This window comes from Bubalus kerabau, chromosome 17, assembly GCF_029407905.1.
Source record: "Bubalus kerabau isolate K-KA32 ecotype Philippines breed swamp buffalo chromosome 17, PCC_UOA_SB_1v2, whole genome shotgun sequence".
In the NCBI taxonomy this organism is placed as follows: domain Eukaryota; kingdom Metazoa; phylum Chordata; class Mammalia; order Artiodactyla; family Bovidae; genus Bubalus; species Bubalus kerabau.
The window spans coordinates 67956863-67979036 of NC_073640.1; the positions used below are offsets into that span (position 1 = coordinate 67956863).

Here is a 22174-nt window from a genome sequence, read left to right on the forward strand (position 1 = left end):
ACCACACAAGAGCGAACAAGTTCCAGGGCAAGACATACCAAGCAAATTCTCCAGCAACACAGGAACACAGCCCTGAGCTCCAATATACAGGCTGCCCAAAGTCACCCCAAAACCATAGACATCTCATAATTCATTACTGGACACTTCATTGCACTCCAGAGAGAAGAAATCCAGCTCCACTCACCAGAACACCGACACAAGCTTCCCTAACCAAGAAACTTTGACAAGCCTCCTGTACAAACCCACACACAGCAAGGAAACGCCACAATAAAGAGAACTCCACAAACTGCCAGAATACAGAAAGGACACCCCAAACTCAGCAATTTAAACAAGATGAAGAGACAGAGGAATACCCAGCAGGTAAAGGAACAGGATAAATGCCCACCAAACCAAACAAAAGAGGAAGAGATAGGGAATCTACCTGATAAAGAATTCTGAATAATGATAGTGAAATTGATCCAAAATCTTGAAATCAAAATGGAATCACAGATAAATAGCCTGGAGACAAGGACTGAGAAGATGCAAGAAAGGTTTAACAGAATTGTCCACAGTTTATTGTGATCCACACAGTCAAAGGCTTTGGCATAGTCAATAAAACAGAAATTCGATGATCCAGCGGATGTTAGCAATTTGATCTCTGGTTCCTCTGCCTTTTCTAAAACCAGCTTGAACATCTGGAAGTTCATGGTTCACATACTTTGAAGCCTGGCTTGGAGAATTTGGAGCACTACTTTACTAGCGTGTGAGGTGAGTGCAATTGTGCAGTAGCTTGAGCATTCTTTGGCATTGCCTTTCTTTGGGATTGGAGTGAAAACTGACCTTTTCCAGTCCTGTGGCCACTGCTGAGTTTTCCAACTTTGCTGGCATATTGAGTGCAGCACTTTCACAGCATCATCTCTCAGGATTTGAAATAGCTCAACTGGAATTCCATCACCTCCACTAGCTTTGTTCAAAGTGATGCTTCCTAAGGCCCACTTGACTTCACATTCCAGGATGTGTGGCTCTACATGAGTGATCACACCATCGTGATTATCTGAGTCATGAAGATCTCTCTTGTACAGTTCTGTGCATTCTTGCCACCTTTTCTTAATATCTTCTGCTTCTGTTAGGTCTCTACTATTTCTGTCCTTTATCAAGCCCATCTTTGCATGAAACGTTCCCTTGGTATCTCTAATTTTCTTGAAGAGATCTCTAGTCTTTCCCATTCTATTGTTTTCCTCTATCTCTTTGCACTGATCACTGAGGAAGGCTTTATCTCTCTTTGCTATGCTTTGGATCTCTGCATTCAAATGGGTATATCTTTCCTTTTCTCCTTTGCTTTTTGCTTCTCTTCTTTTCACAGCTATTTGTAAGGCCTCCTCAGACAGCCATTTTGCTTTATTGTGTTTCTTTTTCTTGAGGATGGTCTTGATCCCTGTCTCCTGTACAATGTCACAAACCTCTGTCCATAGTTCATCTGGCACTCTGTCTATCAGATCTAGTCCCTTAAATCTATTTCTCACTTCTACTGTATAATCGTAAGGGATTTTATTTAGGTCATACCTGAAGGGTCTAGTGGTTTTTCCCCACTTTCTTCAATTTAAGTCTGAATTTGGCAATAAGGAGTTCATGATCTGAGCCACAGTCAGCTCCACGTCTTGTTTATGCTGACTGTATAGAGCTTCTCCATCTTTGGCTGTAAAGAATATAATCAATCTGATTTTGGTGTTGGCCATCTGGTGATGTCCACATGTAAAGTCTTCTCTTGTGCTGTTGGAAGAGGGTGTTTGCTATGACCAGTGTGTTCTCTTGGCAAAACTCTATTAGACTTTGCCCTGCTTCATTCTGTACTCCAAGGCCAAATTTGCCTGTTACTCCAGGTGTTTCTTGACTTCCTGCTTTTGCATTCCTGTCTCCTATAATGAAAAGGACATCTTTTTCAGGGTGTTAGTTCTAAAAGGTCTTGTAGGTCTTCATAGAATCGTTCAGCTTCTTAAGCATTATTGGTCGGGGCATAGACTTGGATTACCGTGATATTGAATAGTTTGCCTTGGAAACGAACAGAGATCATTCTGTCGTTTTTGAGACTGCATCCAAGTACTGCATTTCGGACTCTCTTGTTGACTATGATGGCTACTCCATTTCTTCTAAGAGATTCTTGCCTACAGTAGTAGATACAATGGTCATCTGAGTTAAACTCACCCAGTCCAATAATCCATTGTAGTTTGTTGATTCCTAAAATGTCGACGTTCACTCTTGCCATCTCCTGTTTGACCACTTCCAATTTGCCTTGATTCATGGACCTGACATTCCAGGTTCCTAGGCAATATTGCTCTTTACAGTGGTGGACTTCGCTTCTATCACCAGTCACATCCACAGCTGGGTGTTGTTTTTGCTTTGGCTCCATCCCTTCATTCTTTGTGGAGTTATTTCTCCACTGATCTCCAGTAGCATATTGGGCACCTACCAACCTGGGGAGTTGATCTTTCAATGTCCTTTTTGCCTTTTCATACTGTTCAGGTTTAACCTTTTGTCTTTTCTTTGTCCCCTCTAGTGTTTGCTCTTCAAGTTTCCCTTTCCTGTCTTCTTTTGGCTTTTTGGAATTTTTTTTTTTAGTACTCTTGTTATATCTGTTAGTACTCTAACTGTAAATCTTCACATGTTGTTTTTTTAGTGGCAATTGTGGGCATTATAATATATACACCTAATTCCACAGAGTCCACACAGTTAATATTTTATCTCCTCAAGAGAAACATGGAACCCTCATCACACGGGCCCTTTCACCCTCACCTTCCATCATGCTATAGATGTTATATGTATTCATCTATTATACATATATAAAAACCCCACCAAACATTGTTATTTTTGCTTTCAACAGTCACATATACAGGAAATGAGAAAAATATGCTATTACATTTACCTATTTACCACCTTTTATTCTTCCTTTATCATTGAATTTCCAAGTTTCCCTCGAGAATTATTTCCCTTCTGCCTGAAGAACTAGCCTTATCATTCCTTTAAAGAAGGTCTACAGGCAGCACATTCTCTCAAGTGTTCTTTCCTCTTAGAATGACTATTTTGCTTTCATTCCTGAAGAATATACCCAGAAGAATTCCACGTTGGCTCTTCTCATCTCTCAGGACTATCAGTCTTAGACCATAGTGGCTTCTGATATGAAATCTGAAATCATTCAAATCATTTTTCCTCTGTATGTAACCTGGTCCTTTTATCCGGATGCTTTCAATTTTTCCCCACTGATTCCATTTTGACTGTGATGTGTGTGGACATGGTTTAAAAAAACTTTTCCCCACTGATTTGAATATAATTGTGATGTTTGGGTATCATTTTTGAAGGTTATCTGATGAGCATCTTGGATGTGTAAATTTATGGCTTTCATCAAATCTGTAAAATGGTCAATATTTACTTCCTCAAAATTATTTTTCTTCTTTGATATTCCCCTTTTGCTGGGCTATCAATGACTGTCTCAGAGATCCTGGGTCTGTGTTCATTTTTAGAAACCGTTTTTTTTTTGCCTCCAGCCTGTGTTCTTCTCGTTTGCCTAGAGAAAGAATTCACAGAATGAGATGAAAAGTTCTGCTCAGGGTAAGAAGGGGCACTGAGGAGGCAGTGATGACTCAGAGGTTTGGAAGACGGGCAACAAGAAAAGATGGCGCTACATTGTAGTGCAGAGGAAAAGCGAATCCACCGTCCCAGGTCAGGAAGGAGGGCTGTGCTTTATGCTAAAGAATGGGGATCAGTATTCCAAGCATCCGCCATGCGTCTCTCTCCTGGGGTCGTCCTATTTATGACTGCCCATTGGCTCCTCCAGGCAACCAAGGCAGACAGAGGAAGTACCTTCGGTTCCCCGGCCTCCCGCACTTCCCACCCAACCACCAGGCCCACATCATTGTGCCCCTGGAGCCCTTCTGAATAAGGTCCCTGACCCGTCCTCAGACATCCCGTCTGTGTTGTCTCATCAGCCTCCTTCCTGGTCCTCCAGCCCAGGCCCCGCCCCTTACTCCCGTTCATCTCTCACTACCTCCCGAAGGACTCGTCCCACCACCGTATCAGGTCTGAGCCTGCCCCGTTCAAAATCCTTTCAACAGTCTCCACCTTCAAAAACGTGGTCCAGGTGCATCACCCCGTGTTCCAGGCTGTGGGAGGTCAGCCCCACTTAACAGCTCTCCCTCCTAGACCAGACTCATCACACTTAACCACATATCCCCAAGCACCCACGTACACAGACCTACTTAACAACTCTGTGCCTCCACAGACCGTCCCCTCAGCCAGTCTGAACAAGGCCGTCCCTTCCAACCTGCCGGACCAAGAAGCCTTCCTTTCTCATTCCAGTGTAAAATATGTGAAGTCACTTGGTCATGTCCAACTCTTTGCAACCCCATGGACTGTAGCCTGTCAGGTTTCTCTGTCCAAGGGATTTTCCAGGCAAGAATATTGGAGTGGGTTGCCATTTCCTTCTCCAGGGGATCTTCATGACCCGGGGATTGAACCTGGGTCTCCCTCACTGCAGGTAGACTGTACCGTCTGAGCTACCAGGGAAACCCAATGTAAATATATTTCGAGTTATAGGTTCCCGTAAGGTTTATCCATGTGAACGACTTAAAACACTGGTCAACACACCATCCAGAAGCCAGATCAATGTTGGCGTTTTACTGTGAATGGGGTTCATTATCAATAGAGCCCTCCTGCGTTACACTCTCCACATGGTGGTAATCTTTCTAAACTAGAAATCACTTCATACTGTCTGCTGCTGAAAACCTTCCCACTGCTTTAAAGATAAACCCCAAACACTTACATGCGCTCAAGACCCAGTGTGGCGACGCCCCTGCCTCCCCCGTCACTGCTCTCGATTCTGAGAGCAGCTCAAGGTCTGTCTGGTTGGGATGCCGCCGCCGCCACCACCGCCCCTGAGCTAGTAGCTCCTGCTTGTTCGCCCGTCAGACACACCTCCCAGCCAGGACCCAGGCTTCAGGACGTCTATCTGTTAAAGGTACTCATGGTTCCCTGTTTTCTTCCAACTCCTAACAGTCTCACAAGAGTCAGCTGAACTGTTTGCCATGTAAATGTTTGTCCACTGTCTGTTTTTATTCATCTGAGCCCCACAAGTCCAGGGAAGGAATTTGATGGCATCACCAAGGAAACTCCAGGCTGTCACCATGGCAGAACACGGTCATTGCCCAGCAAATACTGACGAACTGGACTAGCTGACGGAAGAAAGGAAGAACGTTTGCAGAAGTTCAGGAAAGGGAAGCTACTTGCCCAAGATCACACAACCCTTGTGGGAGGCAGAGTAAGAACCGGGACAGGCACTCAGATGGCTCCGGGGCCTGCCCGGCTTCTTGCAGCCTTGCACTCTGGGACGTGAGGTCACTCTCCGGATCCAGACTTGGCACAAGGAGGAGACGGAACAGGCAGGCAGAGTGGCGGGGCAGAAGGGGGTGTCGGTAAGTCTGATCTGGTCAGAAAGGCCCCCAGAGACCACGGTCGCCTCAGCCCCATCCTTCAGGGAGAGCGGAGCAAGGCTCAGGAGGAACTCAAGACGGGCGCCACCGAGCCTGGACCTTCATGCCCAGTGCGTCTGTCTGTCCTGAGGGCTCTGAGGTCTCAAGGTCACCTGCTCTGCTGGGGACCATGAGAGGCAGCGCCACGACCCTGACCTTCACCGCCCTTCTCTGCCTTGGTGAGCTTCCGAGAAGGGAGGGGGTGGGAACCCCTCTCCTCCCACATCTGGTCCCTGAGAGGCCCCAGGACGCAGGAGGCACGGTGGGGACAGACTTTCTTGGGGGAGAGGGGAATGTCCTCAGCCCAGATCTGACCCGACCTTAGGGTGCAGAGCAGACCTAGAGTGTCCAGGATGTGTGGTGGGGCTGGGCGCTCACAGGGAACTCTCTTCCAGGGATGTGCTGGGGCCCAGGGGCCCAGGGACAACCAGGTGAGCCCCCAGACCTCCTGCTTCCACCCACCACCGCTGGTCACTGGGGAGCACAGCGGGTTGGGGCCGCGGGTGGCCCGTCTGGGAGGGGCCTGGGTGACAGCTGGGGAACCTGGGGGAGAAGGCGCCCTGACTCCTCAGCTCTGATTCCTTTCCAGACGTTTTCCCCAAACCCTCCATCCGGGCTGACCCAGGCACCATGGTCACCCAGGGGGGCCCCATGACCATCTGGTGTCAGGGGTCTCTGCTGGCTGATGTCTACTATCTGTATAAAGAGAGGGGCTCTGTATACTGGAAGGCTACGGCCCTTCAGGGCTCCAGGAACAAGGCCAGGTTCCACTTTGAATATATGAGCTCAAGTAGGGCTGGGCAGTATCAGTGTGCATATCACAGCAGGAACGGCTGGTCACAGCAGAGTGATCCCCTGCTCCTGGTGGTGACAGGTAAGAGGGCGGGGCGGGTCCCTCCAGGTCCCTCCCACCGTGGGAGCCTCCTCACGGGCAGAGGAGCAGAGTGCGGGCTCAGGGGGCCCCTTCCCTCCCAGCCCACACCTGGGGTCACTGGGTGGAGGTCCCCCTTTAACACACCCCCTCGCCCCCAGGAGTGTACAGGGCACCCTCCCTGTCCGCCCAGCCCAGCCCTGTGGTGGCCGCAGGAGGCAGCGTGTCCCTCACGTGCAGTTCACAGTATGCAGTGGGCACTCTGCACCTGCTGAAGGAAGGAGGCGCTGACCCGCTCCGACACAAGACGTCAAGGAGCTATGGGAACCAGGGGCGGGAACAGGCTGTGTTCCCTGTGGGCCCCGTGACCACCTCCCACGGGGGGACCTACAGGTGCTATGATGCTCCCAGCAATGAGCCCTTTCTGTGGTCACGCCCCAGTGACCCTCTGCATCTCCAGGTCACAGGTGAGGCCCCCAGGCCCCTCTATTTCCTAGACAGACCCCTGACCTCAGCCTTATGCCCCATGAGCCCTGGGGGAGACGGGGGCAGGGACACTGGACTCCTGGGGCAGGACACGGGGCAGAAGCCTCGGGAGGGAGCAGGGCGAGCTCTCTCTGCAGCCCAGGAGCAGGGCGGGCGTGCAGCCGCATGCCTCCATGCCCCGTCTGCAGGCCTGTCCAGGGCGCCCTCCCTCTCCGCCCAGCCCAGCTTGCTCGTGCTCGCCGGAGACAACCTGACCCTCCAGTGTCGCTCAGAGGCCGGCTTTGGCAGCTTCGCTCTGACCAAGGATGAGGGGCTCAGCCCGCCCCTCCATCTAGAAGGGCAGCAGAGCCCCGACTTCCCTCTGGGCCGCGTGAGCCGTGCCCACGGGGGCCAGTACAGATGCTACAGCGGACACAACTCCTACACGTGGTCGGCCCCCAGCGCCCCCCTGGACATCCTGATTGCGGGTGAGGGGCCCCTGTCCTGGCCCAGGTCCTGAATGTCTGCTCAGGGCGCTGGACCAGGGTCAGCCCTGGTGGTGACGGGTCCGGGGAGAGGGTGCTGGAGCAGAGGCCCAGGTAGGGCAGGGGTCTGGGGGAGAATGTGAAAACAGGAGTGAGAGGCACGGAGATTAAGGAGATGCACACAGATGAGCTGAGAGGAGCTGGGAGGGCTCACAGGAAAGCCCCCTGCTCAGGGTCCGGGGTGTGGGGAGGGGCTCTCTGCTCATCACCCCTGTCCCCCCCAGGAATGCACAGGAAACCCTCCCTCTCTGCCCGCCCGGGGGCCTCAGTGCCCCGGGGAGAGAATGTGACCCTGCAGTGTCGCTCTGAGGTCCGGTCAGACACCTTCCATCTGTCCAAGGAGGGGTCGCTCGCTGCTCCCCAGCACCTTCGTCTGCAGGACCCGGCTCCACCCGTTCAGGCCAACTTCACCCTGCATGCTGTGACCTCGGCCCACAGTGGGACCTACAGGTGCTACAGCTCACACAGCACCGCCCCCCACCTGCTGTCAATCCCCAGCGACCCCCTGGAGCTCCAGGTCTCAGGTGAGGGCCCAGCCCTGGTCCACTGTGTCCTCTGGGTCAGGCCAGGGCCCTGTTCCCAGGAGACCTCTGGGTTGAGGTGGGAGTGGGGGTCACAGAAGGCGGGGATCAACTCTGAGGGGGCCGGAAAGAGCCAGAGGCCACCCTTCCCTGCCCGTCCTTGCCCTCATCCCGGGCATCCAGACCCACTCCTGGTGATGGAGCAGAGCTACACAGGCCTTGGGGCCAACCAGCAGGACTCAAGGCCAGAGCCCCTGGTCCCCATTCTCCTCTGGTCTCCAGTCCTCATGGCCCTTCGCCCAGAGAGCAGCACAAGAGAGGGGCTAGCAGAGCCCGTGGCCCCCAAGGGAGCGAGCGGACAGGCCCTGGCTCAGCTGGTGTCCCAGGGGACCGCGGGGCTCCCGGGAATGAGACATGGATGAAGGGTGGGGAGTCATGCAGAGGGGGATGCTGGGGCCCAGCTGGGGGAGGGAAGCAGGGCTGACAAGGGGAAGCAGGCCGCGGCTCATCTCCACTCTGACCCTTAGGAAGCTCTGGGAATCAGCTCCTCCCCGCCTTGGAATCAGCCTCGGGTGAGTCAGGCTCTCTGCGAGGCGGTGGGGGTGGAAGCAGCTCTATAGGGGCTCCGTCACTTCCCGAGTTAATGGCCTCAGGACAGCCCCTTCTCACTGGCATCAGCCTCAACAGCAAGGACGGGGACGCGGCAACACTTGATGGGACAGTGTCTGAGCTCTCCAGCCCCCCAAGGAGCTGCCTTGGTGCCAGGCAAAGAGCTGGGCGTGGGAGTCAAATGGCTCTGCTACTTCCAACCGTGGGATCTTGGACCAGCCGTGCTCCTCCCGGGGTCCAAGGCCCACCCTCCACGCAGGGGGCCTCCCACCTCCTTCCTCAGCACGACAGCCCGCAGCGCAGGGCCTGCTTGGGCCTCAGGAAGGCCAGAGCCCGCCCCGCTGCCCCTCCCAGACACACACTCCACCTCCACGCAGGCCCTGTGCTGGGGGTGGAAGGACGGGGAGGCAGATCTGGCTGGGCTGGCAGAGAACTGGGCTTGATGCACCCGTCTCTGAACTGGTGTTCTGCCTGGAAGTGAAAGCATGAAAACAAAACAAAAACTAATTCTAAAAAATACGAGGGAACCCACAGTCCTGGGTTCCAGTCCCAGCTCCGCCACCTCCAGGCTGGGCAACTTGGGGCCCATGATCTCCCTCTCTGGGCCTCAGTCTCGTCTGTAAACAGGTCGGATGGGCTGGAGATGGACGCACAGACCCCAGCACGAGTCTGCGCACAGCAGGTGCCCAGTTAAACGGCACCCCTGGCTCACTCAGGCGTCTCTGGTACCCCAGGCCTCACGTGGTACCTGAGTGTCCTCATCGGAGTCTCGGTGACCTTTGTCCTGCTGCTCCTCGTCTTCCTCTTCCTCCGACAGCGGGGTCAGGACAGACACAGGAAGTCAGGTGAGTAGGGAACGGGGTGACTCGGACCCCTGGAGGTGGTGGGCTTAGGGCACCAGCCCAAGGGAAACCTAAGAAAGGGGTGAGTCCAGTTAAAACTGCTCTAGCATCTTCCGGTGAGAGAAATCTAAAGAGGCTAAATGTGAGCGCACATGTGAGCATTAGAGTATCCTTTGATGTTTTCAAACTTACACGCCGCTTGAGAATACATGCAAGTTTTGTATTTCATGGTTTAGAGCTCTCGAATTTTTTTAAATAATTTTTGAATTTTGTTTATTGGCTGCTCTGGGTCTTGGTTGCTGTGCATGGGCTTTCTCTGATGGCAGTGAGCTGGGGCCTCTCTGGTTGCGGGGCTCGGGCTTCTCTTGCTGCAGCTCCCAGCTCCTGGGCTCTTCGGCTCTCGGGTTTCAGCAGTCGCGCTCCGAGGCTCCAGAGCACAAGCTTAGAAGTTGTGGCTTAATTACTCCATGGAATGTGGAATCCCCCCAGACCAGGGATCAAATCCATGTCCCCTGCGTCGGCACCACCAGGGAAGCCTTTCTCTTGAATTCTTCGTGGAGGAGGGAAGGCATGACAATTGTTTCAGCCTGGAGACCCTTGCAGATCTTCCTGTAACCCTAGAGAAGGGCTCTGGGGCAGCGGGGGTGGGTGGGGGTGGGGGTGGGGCGGGCTGGAGGCTGACTCCTGTCTTCCCACAGCAGCCGCAGCATCAGTGCTTGAGGACAGAGGCCAGAAGATGAGGTAAGACCTCTCCCACAGACTCGCACCCCACTGCCTGCCCGGGGCTCCCTCACCGCCCCAACACTGCTCAGCCTGACCTCTCCCTGAGTCCCACCCCACCGCCTGCTCGGGGCTCCCTCCACCCCAACACTGCTCTCTCCTCCCCAGCTCCAGCCCAGCCACTGATGCCCCGGAGGAGAGCTTGTACTGTAAGGGGAAGGGGGGCGCTGTCCTGGGGGCCTGGGATCGGGTGGCAGTGGTTCTGGGCTTGGGAGGAGAGCTCGAGTCTGACGCTGGGTGGCAGTGGCCCGTCACCGAGCCGCTCTGGACATCTGCTGTGGGACGTGTGAGGCGGTCTGAGCAGGAGCCGGCCCCCCTTGTCCTGTCCCCACCAGGTGCTGTCACGGAAGACACACAGCCGGAGCATGGCAGAGCGCGGGACAGTCAGGTGAGACCCCCCACCTCCTCACACACAGAGGGCAGAGGACACTGACCCCAAGGCCAGGTGGCCCTTTCCACGAGCACCTGCTCCCTGGGCTGCCGCGCCCCCCGGCTCCTCCGACTGGGACACTGTTGAACACTCAGGTTGAGCTGGCAGGGCTGAACAGTCTGTGCCCCCCAAAATGGGCTACATGCAAGCCCTGGGCCTGGAGACAGGGCCAGAGAGGGGGCTTCTAACAGCCAGAGGATTCTGAGATCCTTGCTCAGCCCTCAGCCATCTTTGCCCAGGCAGGTGAACCTCATCTGTTCGCTGCAGTGAGGACCAGCTCCCGTGGCCGCCCTGGTGACCCCCTCACTTTCCTGAAGGGCACAGTGGGGCCTGACTGTCCCTCAGTGAGGACAGCCACAGCCAATTCCCATCTCCAGCCCCATCCTCCCCCAGCATCAAACTTAGCGATCCATCACAGGATTTCAACTTGCTTCACTTCCCTCCTTCCTGAGGGTCGAAGCTACAGGAACTGAAGGAGGCATGGTTCAGAGACCACCCCTCACCCCTCACTAGCAGAGCCCTAACGCCTAAGACCCTCAAGGAGTGCATCCTTACCTCCCAGGCCCCCAGGCTTTCCCCATCTCACACCCCTGACCTCTTTCTACACCCTCCAAAGGCTGCCACATCTGAAGCCCCCCAGGATGTGACCTATGCCGAACTGGACCACTCAACTAGCAGACAGGGGGTGACTGCACTCTCCAACTGGCAGTCAGGAGAGTCCCCAGCAGAGCCCAGCGTGTATGCTGCTCTCGCCTTGCACTAGCCCAGGATGACCCAGACTCCACCTCCAGGGACCCCAGGAGCTGCCCCCACAGACACTCAGTTCAACCCCAGCCAGCCTGGAGTCCTGACACCAGCAGCTCTGGGACCTCCCAAAGGTAGGCTAGGCTGCACTCTCCTGCACACGTCACAGCGACTTGGCAAATCCTGAGCTGTAACCTGGAGAATGGCCACTGAACTGACAGCAGAGCCCCAAGCCCCCAGAGCAGGACTTGGGTGCCCCATGCCTGCAGCTGTTGGGGTTGCTTAATCCCCTATTTCTCATTTCCTGAGAACAAGCCTCTTCCTGCCCCAGGCAGCTTGACAGAGAAAAGGGAAGCCTGCCTCCCTCCTGACCATGAAGTCTTCAGAACCCCCAAACACGGGGGGTGGGGTGGCGGCAGGGTTCCCCTTTCCTGTCTGGGAAATGACCCCCCCACTGAGAGCTGTTTTTGGCCACTGGGTGTTCATTAGAAAGCACTGGCTTAGCTCGCCCACCAGGGATTAACCCTGAACCCGCACCACAGCAGTGCAAGGCAGGCTCACTGGGACCGCAGGGCGGGTCCTGCCCGAGAAGCTCCCTCTAGTTTTGTCTTTGCCTGTACTGTGGGCCCCCTGGAAGTGTGATGGAGTGATGTGCAGACGTGTCTGTCAGGATACGGTAAAGCCAGGCCTAAGGGGAACAAGGACCACCATCTAGCAACGGCTCCACGGACGGGAACAAAGCTCACCAGCCCCGAGTGGAAAGCGGCGGCCCCCACGGCCGCTCCAGAAGGGTGTGTGTCAGAGCGGGGAAGAGACACAGCAGTAAAGACCAGTTCCACACTGTGCATATCCTGCTTTATTATCTGAGGCACACTGGCCGCTGCGCCGGCCCAGGGCACTGCCCGGGCTCAGTCCTCCTCCTCGTCGTCGCCGGCTCCAGCCCCGCCCTGGCCCTTCTTGGCGTTCTTCCTCTTCACGCGGCCCGGGCGGCCCCCGCCGTAGGGGGAGCGCAGGGAGAAGTCGATGTGCTTCTGGGAGTCCAGGCGCACGATGAAGGACGGGATGTTCACCACCTGCTTGCGGACCCTGGGGGGGAGTGGCGGGTGAGGGCCAGGCCGCGGCCGGCAGGGCGCTCCTGGTCCTCGGGGGCGCCCGTGTCCTGGACAACTCGCTCACCTCTCACGGAGGGCGGGGGAATTCAGGCCCAGAATGAACACAGGGGTGGCAGCGCGTTAACACTGAGGCCTGCTTCTCAAACACTGAAGTGTGCCAGACAGTTCTGAGCTGTGTGCCTCTCACTGAGCTTTAGTCTCCATCAGGGCTCCTCTCACTGTCTCTGAAGTGGCACCCCACGAGGACCGGGGCGATTTCATTTCACACAAGCAGCATGAGAGGCTCCTGCCCATGAGTCACAGGGGCTACTGAGAGGCTAGGAACCTGCTCACTACACAGGCCCCTGTGACCAGGGCCCTATCTCCATAGGGTAAACTGAGCACCCAAAGACCCACCTGGCCCCTGCTCTTCACCACAGCAGCTGCCCGGAGGGTGCACTGTGTGACCACACAGGCCCAACCCACCCAAGTCAGCTGAGCCCCAGGGATGGTTCTCCACGGGACACCAAGAGCTGTTACCTGTCCAGCTCCCGGCACGCCTGCTGGAGCCTTCGCAAGGTGTACGGCTCCAGCCGCAGTGACCCTTGCGCAGAGCTCTGGGGGTGAGGCTGCCCCCAGCTCCCCCATGAGCTGTCTGTAGGGACCAATCTGTCCCCTTAAGGTGAGCTCACACCTTCACCACCTCCGAGGGCTGCACAGAAGACAGGGGTAGGGAGGGGGCTCAGCGAGGGCGTCCCTTCAGGGGGCAGGGTGGGGGAGGCTCCGGGAGCCCCGAGGCGGTACCTGATGTGGCGCTGGCGGATGAGCACACGGGCATGGTGGATGGACTTGGCCAGGCCCAGCTTGAAGACCTGGGTCTGCAGGCGTCTCTCCAAGAAATCCTCAATCTTCAGGCCCAGGATGTAATCCAGCTTCATCTTGCCCTCGTCCAGCACCCCGATACGGACGAGCCGCCGCAACAGGGCATTACCTGGTGAGGGGGCACAGAAGCCTGTCTCAGCCTTCCAGTTCAAATCTGGCACCTCCACACCACGGCGGTGAGACCCAGCAGGAAGGAAGAACTAGTTCTGATACAGGACTCAACGCACTACTGCATGAGCTGCCGTGACTGCCGGAATCCTCACGACCCTGAGGCAGACAACGACCCACAACTCGTCTGAACAAGGGAGAGCCCTCCAGAGCTCTTAGAAGAGTGCAAGTCTACTCGCTGCTGCCCCTCCACTAGTCCTCCCGTAACACAGCACAGGGGCTACGAGCTAATACACTGGCGTCCAAAAAGCCCTACCAATCAAACGCACGCAAACCACCTCCCGCGTCTGACACTTCAACAGCATCAGTACCTATCTGTTAGGCCTGGAAGAGACACGGCACACATTCGAGTTGAGTATGTGTCATCCATTTTTTACTAAAACGACAGTGAGGATAACCTCAGTGCCTGGCAAAGTAAACCAGCGGGCGTCAGCTTCTCCCTGGCACCCAGCAACTCCAGGTTCAGGGGGCCTTGCCTGTGGGCGTCCAAGTGCCAGTCAGGAGAGCTCCAGGGACGCTGCCGGCTCGCACTCCCGGGGCTGGCTATCATCACAGAGGATTATCATTTATTAGCACCCACCCCTGCCCCCAGACAAATCCTGAAGGAAAGCTGGCTGACTCTGTGACAGCCTTCCTAGCAGACTAGAAGCCAAGGAGAATCTAAATGGAGAAACATACTATACCTTTTCCAACACCCCAGGTACGAATTTGCACTGAATAAATACTGAACACAAGTGAAGGATATTCTCCCATTTACAACTGCATAAAAATCTTAATGAAAAGCCTACACAATGAAAACTGCAAAACACTAATCAAAGAAATTAAAGACACAAACAGAAAGAAATTCAGTGCTCATGGACTGGAACAGCAATTAAAAAAAAAAACACCCATACTACCCTTAGCAATATACAGATTCAAGGCAATCCCTATAAAAATTCCAATGCCATTTTCCACAGAAAAAGAACAAGCAATCCTAAAATCTTTATGGAACCAGAAAAGACCCTGAATAGCTAAAGCCAATCTTGAGGAAAAACAAAGTTGTAAAAAAGACAAAAACAAAAAATAAAGAAAAAAAAAACACCCCACAAAGTTGTATACATTAGTTATAGTAATCAAAACAGTATGACACTGACATAAAAACAGATCGAGGGAATAAACCAGAATAGAAACCAGAAATAACCCATATATATAAACGGTCAATTAATTTACAACAAAGGAGCTAGGAATATACAATGGGGAAGAGTCTCTCAATACTGGTGTCTGGAGAACTGGACAGTCACATGCAAGGACAAGACTGAACACAAAAGTTAACTCAAAATCATGAATTCCCAGAAGGTCCAGTAGTGAGGACTCAGTGATTGGTGACTTCACTGCAGTGGCCAGGGCTGCTCCCCTGGCTCAGTGGTAAAGAATATGCCTGCAACACAGGAAATACATGTTCAATCCCTGGAGGGGGAAGATCCCAGGGAGAAGGAAATGGCAACCTACTCCATTATTCTTGCCATGGAAATTCCGTGGACAGGAGCCTGGCGGGCTATGGTCTGTGGGGCCCACTGGGAGTTGGAAACGACTTAGCGACTAAACAACTGGGAATGAAGATCCCTTAAGCCTCCAGCGGGGAAAACAAACTCAAAATGGATTAAACACAGGAATGTAATGAGACTCCTAGAGGAAAACACAGGCAGTAACCTCCTTGACCTCTCAGTCTTGGAGATGATTTTTTGGATCTGATTCTAAAGTAAAGGTACCACAAAAGGAAAAATCAACAAGTTGGACCACATCAAACTAAAAAGCTTCTGCAGAGCATGACAAAATGAAAAACAACCTACAGAATGGGAGAAAATATAAATCACATATCTAATAAGGGGTTAATACCCAAAATATATAATGAAATAATACAACAGCAAAAAAAACACTTCAATTAAAAAATGGGAAGATGATCTGATGCTAACTAGACTTACTGTGGAGATCATTTCACAATATACAAATATATCATTCTGTTCTATACTAATAATGTCAAATTATCAATTACACAATTTAAAAACTGAACATAATAATCAAATATTATTACAAAACATATCCAAACGTAAACAAAAGTGAGTTTGGAATTATCTTCCATTTTGGACACTTCACATCTTTTTGTACTTACATTAGAAAATAGACACCTGACAATAACTCAACCTGTATTACTTCAAAAACACATTTCACTTACTATTATTAACCCACCTACATCCTTTAATAGTGGGGAGGGCCATCAATACAGGAAAAATCTTACTGGATATGAAGACAAAAACAAAACTGATAAGCTTGCAGCCTTCAACCACAGGAGTGTGTTCAACTACTAAAAATTGATAAATGGCTTTCATTTGGCCCAAAGAATTAACAATCAGAATCAGCCAAATCAAAGTTTGTTTCAAAAAAAAAAACAAAAAACCTGTATGCCAGTGGGCACCTCAATAGCCAAGGGGCCCTTGTCTCTATGGCATGAGGCAAACATTTAAGTGCCTTAGTTTCTAATATGATGTGTTAGTCACTCAGTTGTGTCCAACTCTGCCAGGCTCTCTGTCCACAGCATTCTCCAGGTAAGAATAGGCTGGAGTGGGTTGCCATTCCTACTCCAGGGGACCTTCCTGACCCAGGGATCAAACTCCCACTAAGGTGTGAGTCTTATGACAAAAACAGTTTACTGGTTCATTTCACTCAGGCACTCACAGGTATCAACTCTCACCTTACACCAAAACAGGATAAAGAATCTGCCTGCAGTGCAGGAGACCCAAGTTTGGTCTTTACCCTGTGCTGGTGTGAGGTGAGAGTTGATACCTGTGAATGACTGAATTAACTCTTCTTGTCAGATAAGACGCACACCTTAGCGGGAAAGGCTGGACCTCAAACAAGGCCAAGCTGCAGCAGTAAGCAAACACCTCAAAGCCCCAGGCTCCTCCTCTCCATCCCAGCAATCTAGCTTCACTCACTGTGGATTACCTGCTGTTGCCCTCCCCATGCAACTTCCCCCCTGGAAAACCAAGTAATCCCTGGACACCCGCTGCTCAGCCCTACCCTGTGCCATCTCTTTGTCACATGACTGCTGAGACCTAAGTTTCTCTGTGATTAACTCTCCAGCAAGTTTCCGAGACCAGAACAAGCTGAGGTCTGTCCCCCAAACTCTGGGACAGAGTTCCACCCAATACCAACATCCACCAGGGAGATTCCTCAATTCTCATGAGTGTCAAAGGAGCTTCCCAACTAACAAAGGTTAAAAATGAGAACCTCTCACACCCTTGGAACTGGGATAGATCAAAGTGATGAATCTATGTTAGTACAACACCTCTCCAAACCTTTCTCAATCTCTACTATGGATGACCACTCATGCTTAACAGACGTATAAGAGCACTTCCATCCTTAATCACGGTTTGGGAGAAAAACCAGACTAGCCACTCCAATTGAAAATAAAAAGCCAGCTGCCCAAGTTAGCCCAGCCCCTCCTGACTTTCACTAGAATCAAGATTTCCTAGGGTCAGACCAAAAGCAGCATCAAGAGAATACCTACAAAATGGCCAATTTTAGATGTAACTAAAAATAAATTTTAGATACTGTGAGCAAACTTCCTGTTGTGTAAAGTTTATCCTAATAAAAGGTGTAACAAAAAACAGACACACCTACACCAAAAAAAACCAGAATCACCTACAGCCAGTCGCATCTGTTAGAATCACAAACTGTATATGAAGCTCTTCCACACTCAAGATACAATGTAGCACCAAGTTTACTGACTACTCTTACATTTAGGAACTGTTTCAACTTTTGGCATGTTACCTAACCATCATCTGGAACCCTCCTTCAACTCCCAACCCTGAGCTCACATGCACTCCAGTCCCACCTACTGAGGGAAATCTTGGATCACTTGCTCATTTGAAGACTATGATCAGTACCCCCGCCACTCTACTTGTGCAAATTAAATAAATGTACACCAAGAGCTTAGAAAAAGATATTCAGTGAGCCTTATAAAGTACCAGACTTCTTTCTTAGTATTTTCACCATCTGAGAACCTAAGAGGTCCTACTAAAATATGATATCGTCCCTTCCAAAAGCCCATGAACCTCACATCTTAAAGCAGACATTTAGACCTTAAGAGTCTAAAAGATGGCAGTTTGTCAAGTATACCGCACCATCATTTTTTTTAACCTTAAATCATATGGTATGATCTGTATTCCCTCTAAGATCACCTGGAACCGTTGTTTCCTGTGAAACCCACAGGTCCTCTACTGTTCAGACCCTGAGTAAATGTCCTTCACCATCGTGTTAAAGAAGGCAAATATACACACTCAAGTTCCACCCTGGGTGGAACTTCTCAAATTTCACTGTCTAGTCAGGGAACAGGAACATAAGAAGCAATACTGTTCTGTTGAACTATGTATAGATATAACCAGGTGCCCAATGCTTGGCATTGTTAGTTCTGCTGCTGCTAAGTCGCTTTAGTCGTGTCCGATTCTGCAACCCCATAGACGGCAGCCCACCAGGCTCCCCCTTCCCTGGGATCCTCCATGCAAGAACACTGGAGTGGTTTGCCATTTCCTTCTCCAATGCATGAAAGTGAAAAGTGAAAGTGAAGTCGCCCAGTCGTGTCCGACTCTTTGCGACCCCATGGACTGCAGCCCATCAGGCTCCTCCGTCCATGGGATTTTCCAAGCACGAGTACTGGAGTGGGGTGCCATCGCCTTCTCCGTGTTAGTTCTAATCCACTGGAAACCGATTCTATGGGTTTGAAGAAACCAGTCATAGATAAAATGAAATAAGTACGTACTCGGATTCAGCCCTATTTCCCTACTCCATAACTCCTACTAAAGGCTGAATCGAATGTCTTGCTCCATGTCTTGCACAACCCTAGAAGGAAGAACAGCAGCGGCTCTCCTGCGGGCTCACATACATACCTTCGAACAGACGCCGCGGGTCTTTCTCATCCAGCGTCAGCAGCTCCCGGGCAGCCTTTCGGATCTTGGCCAGGGTGAATTTGACCCTCCAGACCTCACGTTTGTTCCGGAGCCCATACTCGCCTGCAGAATGAGTGAAAAAGCTCAGTCCCATGGACTAGTGAAAAAGGATTAGTGACTTCGGGATACAGAAAAACAACAATCCCAAAACTGGGTGAGGAGGGTGAACACACTGGAGATTTTTAAACAGAACGAGGACGTGGGCGGCCTCACCCATGTGTCAGCTTCCCCAGCCCGGGAAACAGAAACCTAGCTTTAGCCACTCACCGATCAGCTTCAGCTCTTGGTCGAGGCGGGACTTCTCGAAGGGTCTCCGCGGGGTCACATAGGTTTTGCGACAAACCCAGCTCCGGGCGACCGGCATGCTGGCTCTTTTTGCCCGTCTGCGCCTGTGCGGGAAGGAGAGCTGCCTGTGAGGACTCGGCAGCGCCTGCGCAGTCCCAGAACTACGCTATGAACCTCCCGGCGCCTAGGGAAGATATCGCGAGAACCGTCCCTGAAGCGTTTTATAACCGACTATCATTTCTATCACTTTCCAGTTACGCTCATTTCACCTCCAACTGCTTTAGCGTACTCATTAAAGGTCGAATAGCCCGCAAGACTTTACGACCCACACCCAGAATACCGAACACGGCCGCATAACTAACCTGAGCGAACGCTCTGGAAACCAAGAAAGAGGAGCACGCGCTCGCCGGCCGCGTTCTTATAGCAACGTCGCCCTCTTGTGACGTCACCACGCACAGCGCAAGTTTGCACCAATCAGAAAAGGCCTTGGCGGGCGGACAAAGCAGTCAAGAGGAGAGGTTGGGCTAGAGTGGCGTCCTAAACCGGGAGGACTGATGAGGCATTAGTGCTCCGTCGGGTGCGACGTGAGGGTTCCTCTCCGCCCTCGGGTAGTGACTTAAGTCACCACTCAGCTAACGTCTGAGTCGCGTTATAAAGTTGGAGTAGTCACCGCCACTGCCGCTAGGCTTCATTCAGCATGCTCCGTCTCTCTGAAAAGATCTCCAGAGGACTGGACCTATAAGAATTCAAAGCTCCTTCCAAGATGCTCTGTTATATCCATGAATAATTTAAAAAATAATCATTTTTCATATCAGAATGTCTACGCAAGCCACAACCAGAAGCCAATCTGCCCTTTTGAACCCTTCAACAGCCCCTCTGTTCGTGAAACTTTGAGCCTAAGGGAAGAGAGGGAAAATAAGAAGATCGTTTCAGATTGCTGCTGTGAAGAAAATAAATTACTGATAATGACTGAGCTTCCCTAATGACTCGGTCGGTAAAGAATCCGCCTGCAATGCGGGAGACCTGGGATCGATCCCTGGGTTGGGAAGATCCCCTGGAGAAGGGAACGGCTGCCCACTTCAGTATTCTGGCCTGGAGAATCCATGTACAGATGAGCCTGGCAGGCTACAGTCCACGGGGTCACAGAGTCGGACAGGATTAAGCCACTAAGCACATCTCTCAATGACTAAGGGAAAATGGTATTTCAGAAAGGATGGTCAGGGAAGCCTCCTTGAGAAGGTGACTGACGAAAACTCTGTGTGTGTGTGTGTGTGTGTGTGTGTGTGTGTGTATACACGTAAAGGTAACCGACTTATTTTTTAACTTGAGATCCAATGATTAAAAGATCATTGTGAAAGATCATTTGTGCCTCTTTGTGAAAGACAGCAGTTTATATCCTGAGGTTTTCTTTGGGTTTCCAGAACAGGGAAAATGTTCTGAAACCTCTTGCTATAAACCTGAAACAATATATATATATATATGTATATATCCTCTCAGACAGACCCAGGATTATTTCCTGTAGTGCTTTTCTCTCTGGGATAATCCCATTCACACCAACGACTTTATCGTGGTTAGATAATATTTAACAAGCACTCTAAATCTTTGGGCTAAACACCTTAGGTTTTGGGGTTTTTTTGTTGTTGATGTTTTAATTCATGTGACCCATTATTTCTATCACTAAAAATAATAATAGGTGGCATTGTAGAATACTTAAGTACTATGCATCAGGCCCCATTCAAAGAATTGTACCCATGTTAATTTACTTAATCCTGGGCTTCCCAGTGGCACTAGTGGACAGAGAAGCCAATCAGGCTACAGCGTGTGCATACTAAGTTGCTTCAATCGTGTCCAACTCTTTGCAACCCCATGAAATGTAGCCCACCAGGCTCCTCTGTCCATGGGATTCTTCAGGCAAGATACTGAAGAAGGTTGCCATGCCCTCCTCCAGGGGATCTTCCCAGCCCAGGGATCAAACCCGAGTCTCTTGTCCCTTGTATTTTCAGGCTGGTTCTTTGTCCCTAGTGCCACCTGGGAAGCCCTATAGTTTCCTGTGCTATCTAGTGTCAAGTGGGCCTTAGAAAGCAAAGCTAGTGGAGGTGATGGGATTCCAGTTGAGCTATTCCAAATCCTGAAAGATGATGCTGTGAAAGTGCTGCACTCAATATGCCAGCACATTTGGAAAACTCAGCAGTGGCCACAGGACTGGAAAAGGTCAGTTTTCATTCCAATCCCAAAGAAAGGCAATGCCAAAGAATGCTCAAACTACCACACAATTGCACTCATCTCACATGCTAGTAAAGTAATGCTCAAAATTCTCCAAGCCAGGCTTCAGCAATATGTGAACCGTGAACTTCCTGATGTTCAAGCTGGTTTTAGAAAAGGCAGAGGAACCAGAGATCAAATTGCCAACATCTGCTGGATCATGGAAAAAGCAAGAGAGTTCCAGAAAAACATCTATTTCTGCTTTATTGACTATGCCAAAGCCTTTGACTGTGTGGATCACAATAAACTGTGGACAATTCTGAAAGAGATGGGAATACCAGACCACCTGATCTGCCTCTTGAGAAATTTGTATGCAGGTCAGGAAGCAACAGTTAGAACTGGACATGGAACAACAGACTGGTTCCAAATAGGAAAAGGAGTTCGTCAAGGCTGTATATTGACACCCTGTTTATTTAACTTATATGCAGAGTACATCATGAGAAACGCTGGACTGGAAGAAACACAAAGCTGGAATCAAGATTCCCGGGAGAAATATCAATAACCTCAGATATGCAGATGACACCACCCTTAAGGCAGAAAGTGAAGAGGAACTCAAAAGCCTCTTGATGAAAGTGAAAGTGGAGAGTGAAAAAGTTGGCTTAAAGCTCAACATTCAGAAAACAAAGATCATGGCATCCGGTCCCACCACTTCATGGGAACTAGATGGGGAAACAGTGGAAACAGTGTCAGACTTTATTTTTCTGGGCTCCAAAATCACTACAGATGGTGACTTCAGCCATGAAATTAAAAGACGCTTACTCCTTGGAAGGAAAGTTATGACCAACCTAGATAGCATATTCAAAAGCAGAGACATTACTTTGCCAACAAGGGTTCGTCTAGTCAAGGCTATGGTTTTTCCTGTGGTCATGTATGGATGTGAGAGTTGGACTGTGAAGAAGGCTGAGCGCCAAAGAATTGATGCTTTTGAACTGTGGTGTTGGAGAAGACTCTTGAGAGTCCCTTGGACTGCAAGGAGATCCAACCAGTCCATTCTGAAGGAGATAAGCCCTGGGATTTCTTTGTAAGGAATGATGCTAAAGCTGAAACTCCAGTACTTTGGCCACCTCATTCAAAGAGTTGACTGATTGGAAAAGACTCTGATGCTGGGAGGGATTGGGGGCAGGAGGAGAAGGGGACGGAAGAGGATGAAATGGCTGGATGGCATCACTGACTCGATGGACGTGAGTCTGGGTGAA

The 22174-nt window shown here is 51.1% G+C and overlaps 2 protein-coding genes across 3 annotated transcripts; one reads left to right on the forward strand and one right to left on the reverse strand.

Annotated features, from left to right (window-relative positions):
- Positions 1-5218: 5218 nt before the first annotated feature.
- On the forward strand, positions 5219-12032 carry LOC129630975 (leukocyte immunoglobulin-like receptor subfamily B member 3). 2 transcript variants are annotated; one of them, XM_055551641.1, is made up of 12 exons: positions 5219-5677; positions 5894-5929; positions 6088-6372; positions 6531-6836; positions 7044-7322; positions 7604-7903; positions 8428-8472; positions 9244-9354; positions 10050-10092; positions 10240-10280; positions 10467-10519; positions 11178-12032. In XM_055551641.1, the coding sequence occupies exons 1-12, from the start codon at positions 5563-5565 to the stop codon at positions 11322-11324; spliced, it is 1761 nt and encodes a 586-aa protein (XP_055407616.1). In that variant the 5' UTR covers positions 5219-5562; the 3' UTR covers positions 11325-12032. The 2 variants fall into 2 exon arrangements, with proteins under 2 accessions (XP_055407616.1, XP_055407615.1); XM_055551640.1 differs by having other exon boundaries at positions 10240-10519.
- A 111-nt stretch (positions 12033-12143) lies between these two features.
- On the reverse strand, positions 12144-19166 carry RPS9 (ribosomal protein S9). The gene is made up of 5 exons (XM_055551657.1): positions 19079-19166; positions 18699-18820; positions 18372-18494; positions 13201-13387; positions 12144-12391 (listed from the first exon to the last, which is right to left on the reverse strand). Exons 2-5 carry the CDS (start codon positions 18793-18795, stop codon positions 12214-12216), a joined length of 585 nt encoding a protein of 194 aa, XP_055407632.1. The 5' UTR covers positions 18796-18820; positions 19079-19166; the 3' UTR covers positions 12144-12213.
- Positions 19167-22174: the final 3008 nt, after the last annotated feature.

Bases quoted from the DNA above. Each gene is read 5' to 3' on its own strand.
- LOC129630975 (XM_055551640.1), top strand. From the start codon at position 5,563: ATGCCCAGTGCGTCTGTCTGTCCTGAGGGCTCTGAGGTCTCAAGGTCA. The intron at 8,473-9,243 runs GTGAGTCAGGCT...CTGGTACCCCAG, and splicing joins CGCCTTGGAATCAGCCTCGG to GCCTCACGTGGTACCTGAGT. The intron at 9,355-10,049 runs GTGAGTAGGGAA...GTCTTCCCACAG, and splicing joins GGACAGACACAGGAAGTCAG to CAGCCGCAGCATCAGTGCTT.
- RPS9 (XM_055551657.1), bottom strand. From the start codon at position 18,795: ATGCCGGTCGCCCGGAGCTGGGTTTGTCGCAAAACCTATGTGACCCCG. The intron at 18,495-18,698 runs GTGAGTGGCTAA...CTCATTCTGCAG, and splicing joins CCAAGAGCTGAAGCTGATCG to GCGAGTATGGGCTCCGGAAC. The intron at 12,392-13,200 runs GTACCGCCTCGG...ACTCCCCCCCAG, and splicing joins ATCCGCCAGCGCCACATCAG to GGTCCGCAAGCAGGTGGTGA.